The following is a 6854-nucleotide window of genomic DNA, read 5'->3' as shown; positions in this document are numbered from 1 at the left end:
TCCATTTGGCCAATTCTACTTTTTATATCATTCTTTTTCCTCATTGTTTTTTGTACCTCTTTTATCATTTGGCCTAGTCTGTTTTCAAGGTGTTGTTTTCTTCAGTATTTATTTTGTGTCTCCTTTACCAAGCTGTTGATTCTTTTTTCATGATTTTCTTGCATCACTCTCATTTCTCTTCCCAATTTTTCTTCTACCTCTCTTACTTGATTTTCAAAATCCTTTTTGAGCTCTTCCATGGCCTACGACTAATTCCTATTTTTCTTGGAGGCGTTGGATGTAGGAGCTTTAACTTTGCTATCTTCTTCTGAGTATGTGCTTTAATCTTCCTTATCATCATACTAACTTTCTGCGGTCAGAATTTTTTCTATTGTTTGCTTATTTCTCCAGCCTATTTCTTTATTTTTAACTCTTTATTAAAGTAGGGCTCTGCTTCCAAGGTGGAGGGTTCACTGCCCCAAGCTTCAGGGGTTTTGTGCAGCTGTTTTCAGAGATACTCCTAGAGACCTGTAAGTTTTCAGTTCTTCCAAGTTGGTACAATCTAAGGAGAGGTAGTTTCTCTCCTGGCCTGTGTTCTGGTCTGTGAGTGACAACATGCACTCTTTTCTGCTGGAACTGTGATGAGAGTCCCTGTTCCACTGAAACCCACAAGCTCTGGTGGGCTAATGCTCCTCCTCGTCCTGGGACTGCCACCCAGAACTGTGACCCAGATCTGAGTATGGTCAAAGCAACAGAGTTCTGACCTCAGTGCCAGCAAAGAGACCCAGTCGCCTCCTTCTGATCAGTTGTTTAACTCCCTTACCATCTGTGCACTGAGAGCTCCAGAAGCTGCTGCTGCCACTGCATATTCAGTGGCTCCCAAGGCCTGCTCCTGGTTTGCTTTGGCCCTGTCTGTGCTGGCATAGCCTGAGCTGAACTGTGCTCCACTCTCATCTGGGTGCAACAGACCTTTCCTGCTAAGTTTTCTTTGGCTGGGAAATTATTTCACCCTGTCCTTTTGTGAGTTATGCCACTCCAGGAATTGTTTTACGGCATTATTAAAAGGTGTTCAAAGGGCCATTTGGGGGAGAGCTCAGGCAAGTTGCTGCCTTTTATCTGCCACCTTGGCTTCACCCTCTTGCTTATTTTTAAAAGACACATTTGATTCAGTAGTGTGAACAACGACCTCAAAAGTTTTCTCCAACATGATATCTCCTTTGCATGTGTCAAAATCACACAGGAAAACTTTAAACATCTTGCTTTGTTTGACTGACCCTCTTTTTATGCATATGAAATGAGGTGTAAATGAGACAGATGCATGCTTGCTAAAGTTGCTCTCCACTGTCATGGAAGATGTGTGTTGCTTGTAGATAACATTATGCCTATCTTAATAAGGCCCAGAACTTTGTAGAGCTTTCTAAATGAGAACCATAATCAGTCATGAGAATTTGGCCTCACTTTCCACAGAGGAAAACCCCAGTGGATAAAAGACATCTAATTTTTCAGACTAAAATATGTAGTTGCAAGGCCTATAGAGTTCACCAATAAGCCTATATCTATATCATATAGCTATATCATCTATATCTATACCTATGTCTATATTATCTATATCTACCTCATATATCTGTATCCCATACTTATATCTGTATAATGTGTGTCTACATCATATATCTATAACACCTCTCTACAACATATATATATATATGTATATATATATCTCATCTATGTCTAAACCCTGTATCTATATCCTATATCTACATAATCTCTGTCTATATCATATATATGCAGCATCTATATAGTTCGATATCATCTATATCTATATTATATAGCTATATTTACCTATCTATATCTTGGATAGCTACTACAACAGCACAACTAACTGGGCCCAGAATTGGACAGGGGAGAGATAGAAGGATGACCTGCTTTAGAAAATGGTGTAATTATTTTAATGACCTTTTCCCCCAATTGTCTTGGAAACAAAGTATTTTGGGAGTGATATCATATGGCCACAAGTCTGATGATATGGCTCCTTCTGAAGAACTGAGGTAGAATATCATGGGTCGGGGACGGAGTTTGTAAGCAAGCTTCATATGATAACTGAGGAATTATGCAGGAGAAATAGTGTAAAGGATATAATCAGAGAAACTGGGGGAAACATGGGTTGCAATAATGAGTGCAAAGTGTGGTAGATGGAGAGCCTGCATACCCAAGAGTATCTGCAATGTGAAGAACATATTGATAAGGCCCTCCATTTGTTGCTAGGCCCCCTGTGGTAAACTGATGGGAAGCCGTGGACTAGTAAACTTACCAGGCAGGGTTGAATTATGAGCCACTTCGTTGGTGGGAATATCCATTTCAATGACTCCACTGCTCCATTGGAGTTCTTCACTATCCAATCTTCCATACTAAATTCACTTCATCTGAGAAGCATATTTTTCACGTGTTAGTGTGATGGTGCAGGTTGTTTTCATGCTACTGGCGGAGCATATTGCCTTTAAAGTCAGATAACATGGGTTTAATTTTAAGCTCTGATACAAGATACCAGCATAACCTTAGATAAGTAACTTAATCTCTCTGTGCCTCAGTTTTCTCATCTGTAAAATGAAGTATTGGCCTAGGTGACTTCCAAGGTCCCTAATAGTCTTAGAGCTAAGACCTTATGATCCTGTTTTATTCAGTTTGGTGAAAAAATATCAAAAGACAATTTAAGTGTCATTCTACCTGTTTGATTCTAGATAGATACCTCTGAGATCTTGGGTAAATCATTTAACCTCTATAAGGCTTAGTTTTCTCATTCGTAAAATGGGGGTGGGTGGAAGGGTTAGACTGGGTGATGTCTAAGTTCCTTTCCAATCCTAAGTCTATGATTCATGAAGCAACAAGGTTCTGAAGGCCATGAGGGACAAGTTCTCAAGAAAATTAAATAAGAGAGGGCACAAAAAGTTGGGGAGATATGGTTCTTGTGTTCTCAGTATCTATTAATAAGGAATATTGGCAAGGTGTCAGCCATTGCAGGGTTGAAACTTATGATTCATGCAACATTGAATAGTAGCATAACAGATTATTGTATCACTGCAGGACAGTAGGAAAAGTGTACTGGACCCATGGAAACATCTTGTTTTCCTACGAATTATGGGAAAAAAATTGTCATATGAATTCAGAAAGTTGGAACATGGTAACAAATCTTAAAGCCTCTCCAAAATCCTTTCTATCTAAAAATCAAAAAAAGATTTCAAATCTATTCTATTTTCCAACTACAGTCTGGCAAAGGAGAATTAACACTATAAACTGTATCCATTTTCTCTGAAGTTGCTAGCATGTTTGAACCAGCCAGGTCACTTTTGATTTGGGAATCGTTCAGAGACTTTTTGACAGACTAATTACCGCTGCTCCCGGTGCATGGTCGCTGACTTTTGGATCAGGTAAAATGTTAGATATTGTGAAACAGACACTTTAGAATCTGTTTAAAATCCTTTCCTAGATTTGGGAAAGGATTGCAAAGAGAATTATTTTTTTTTGTATCAAATTTGTTTTATTCTTTACAGTTCCTCATTCATCTTGATTCAGTCATCAGTGCTGCTTCCGTCTGAAGGAGCATCCTTCTGTAAGTCTGGCCTTGCCTCCAGTAGGCTGACAGAGCACAGTGGAGCACCCGACACAGAGGACCACCGTTTGCGCGTGGCTGAAGACAGTGGTGATTTTGTAGCACCCTGGGCACTTCACGTCCATGAAATACGAGTTGGGACTCTGCACCAGGCGCTTCTTCTTGTGTTTCCGCTTCTCCTCCTCGGGAGAGGGGTGCAGGAGGTCTTTCGCGAGAGGCATGTTGGCGCGGGGAGATCTTCACCGCCGGAAAAGCTGCAAAGAGAATTATAAGAGAGTTTTTAAACTATAAAGCATTTTGGAATTAGAAAATATAATTATTGGCCTCAAAATTATTACAGTGTGTGTTGACTTTAGGCACACACAAAGCCTATAAAATTGAAAATAACGTTTTATTGATGCTTGTTGTCTTTCACACCATAATCATTTCCTAGGTATGACCTTCCCAATAAAACTATCCCATGCAACAAGGAGATATAGTTATGCAAAGTTAGGGAGCAGAAACCAAAGGAAAGGGAAGCCCATAAAATTCATTATTGGAGAAGCTATGGAACACAGTGGCAAAACACTGGACCAGGCATGAGGAGACCTAGCTTTTAGTCATAGCACTGTCACTAACTAGCTGTGGAACTAGATAAGTCATTTGCCACCTTCAAATCTCATTTTCTTCATCTTAAACATGATGAAGCTCAGCCTAGATCACCCCTTTTAGCTCCTGTCTTCTATGAAAATGATGGATATTGCTTTCCTACAAGTCATTTGCTCCTTCTTCCTGGGCACATTCTTCCTTCTCAATTTGACATTCCCTGTCTCTCTCCATCTTTTTACCTCCTCCTACTCCATCCCTCTGTTTTCTTTCCTGTTCTTTTTTTCTTTTGCTCTATTTCAGATGTCCTCCCTTTTTACATCTCAGTTTTCTCCCAAATTCCTTTACCCCATGCTTTGGTTCTCCATCCTCCCTCCCCTCACCCATTCATTTGGATGGACTTTAGGATTATGGATCCCTTTTAAGACCCAAAATTTGGTGTTCAGAATTTTCTCTTGTATCTCCAAGATTTGGGAGGGAAATTGATATTGGAAATAGGAGCTTTGGAAAAGAATTACTTGGAGTAGGGATGCATGTGTTCCACACATACAGAGAAACGAAGATGTTTATGAAAGAAGGGAGAAGAATGAGTCCTTTAGTAGCTTTCACCAAAGGTTGAATAAACATTCACCGAATAAAATTAAAAGTGATTAGTGGTCAACAGACATGATAAAGTGGATAAGAGTAAAGAAAAGGATGTTAAATGTGGCCTTTAGATGGTTATTGATTACCTCTGACAGACCATTGGGCCGCTAGGTGGTACAACTGGGTAGCTAGGTAGTACAGTGGATAGCATGCTGGCCCTGGAGTCAGGAAGACTCATCTTCCTGAGTTCAAATCTGGCTTCAGACACTTCCCAGCTATGTAACTCTGGGCAAGTCACCTAACCCTGTTTGCCTCAGTTTTATCATCTGTAAAATGAACTAGTGAAGAAAATGGCAAACCACTCTAGTATCTTTGTCAAGAAAACCCCAAATGGCAGACACAACTGAAATGAATGAACAACAAAAGAACAACTGAGAGACAAAGTGCTTTCTTTTGAAGGATCATGTCCCTTTCCCCAAAGACTGCAGATAAATGAAATAACTACAAAAAGAAACCATCAGTCAGTTAGTTAATAAAATTCCCCATCAGGGATTCCAAGTAGATGTGTAAAATGATTTTGCCATAATCTTATAAGACAATGCAAAATTCTAGAAATCAGAATCTGCCCTGGTTTTTAAACCTGTGGAATTCTTCGGTTCCAGTAAGAAGTTGAATCTTTAGTCTCTAAGTTCATCATAGAACCTTATTAACGTAAAGGACCGAAGATGTAATCTATTGATCACCATTACAACATCCTCAAGAGATTATCCAGTCTCTGTATGAATACCTCCTTGAGCAGAGAGCTCTTATAAGAAAGTTCATTCCGTTTTTCAATTCGATTCAATTCAATTTCATTTAATAAAATTTTATTAGGCATCTACTTTGTGCCACCATGCTAGGTGCTAGGGATATAAAGATGAAAATCAAAAGTCTCTGCCTTCAAGGAATTTACAATCCGTGGTGGGGAAAACAACATTGATAACCCTACCTGAGTATGTGACGGATGCATGATTTTTTCAGCATTGGGAAAATCTCTTCTTATGTACTTAGGAGATAAGCGCTGGGGAGCTGCTTGAGGCATCTAGAGGGTAAGTGACCTTCCCAGGATCACAGAGGTAGTAAGTGGCAGAGGTCAGGATTTGGACTCAGGTATTTAAATCCTGAGTCCAAGTCCTAAATTCTTTACTATACCATACTTTCTCTGTTACATCGAGACAAACTTAACCCCCTTTAACTTCCACCTCTAGGTTCTATTTCTCTCTTCTTAGATCAAGCAGAGTAAGTCTAATTTTTCTTCCAACTAACAATCCTTCAAATGTTTGAAGACATTACCATTTCTCAAAATTTGCCCTTTTCCAGCTAAGCATCTCTAAGAGGTTCCTCCAACTAATGACCATGTGGTATAGCTTCAGTTTTCTTCATCATTCTAGCCACCACCTTTTGAAGATGAACCAACTTACCAACATTGCCACTAAAAAAAGAGTGCCAGGAAATGAATGCAGGATCTCTAGATGTGGTCTGACCACAGATGAAAAAGTGAAACTATAACCTAATTATATTCCTAATCCCAAATATAGCTGTGTGATCCTGGGCAAGTCATTTGAATGATCCCAGCCTCAGTTTCCTCATCTGTAAAAGGGAGATAATAATAGCACCTCCCTCAAGATTGTTGTGAGAATCAAATGCAATAACATGTAATTGCCTTAAATCTATCATATATATGTGAGTTATTTTTATTATCTTCACAACAAATGACAATTTGCTGATTTTCTCTACGTAACCATAATCATCCATAGTTAAGGAAAAACATTTGCTTTCTCTGGGTAATTAATATTTTCAGCTTTTAAATGGAATCCTCATTTTTGATAAGAAGCTTCCACCTTGTCAAAATTGCAAATAGTGTCCTGTTTTAATCAAGCCAATCTTAATAATTTGCAGATTGGCAGACTGGAAATAGTATCAAAAGCCACCTTAGAATGTGTGGGAAGTTTTTCCATCATCTAGGATCTTAGCAACTGCAAAAAAACAAACCATGCATCCTCCTAGAAATATGGTAGCAAAAATTAAATGCTGGAGCCCGTGTTTTTCTATTGTTATTTAT

At 39.0% G+C, this 6854-nt stretch overlaps 1 protein-coding gene across 1 annotated transcript; it reads right to left on the bottom strand.

The window, feature by feature from the left end:
- Positions 1-3549: 3549 nt before the first annotated feature.
- Positions 3550-3821, bottom strand: LOC118851607 (40S ribosomal protein S27). The gene has a single exon (XM_036761113.1). The coding sequence runs from the start codon at positions 3802-3804 to the stop codon at positions 3550-3552; it is 255 nt and encodes an 84-aa protein (XP_036617008.1). The 5' UTR covers positions 3805-3821.
- Positions 3822-6854: the final 3033 nt, after the last annotated feature.

Source organism: Trichosurus vulpecula, chromosome 5, assembly GCF_011100635.1.
Source record: "Trichosurus vulpecula isolate mTriVul1 chromosome 5, mTriVul1.pri, whole genome shotgun sequence".
Taxonomy (NCBI): Eukaryota; Metazoa; Chordata; class Mammalia; order Diprotodontia; family Phalangeridae; genus Trichosurus; species Trichosurus vulpecula.
This window is presented reverse-complemented; position numbering and strand designations above follow the sequence as displayed.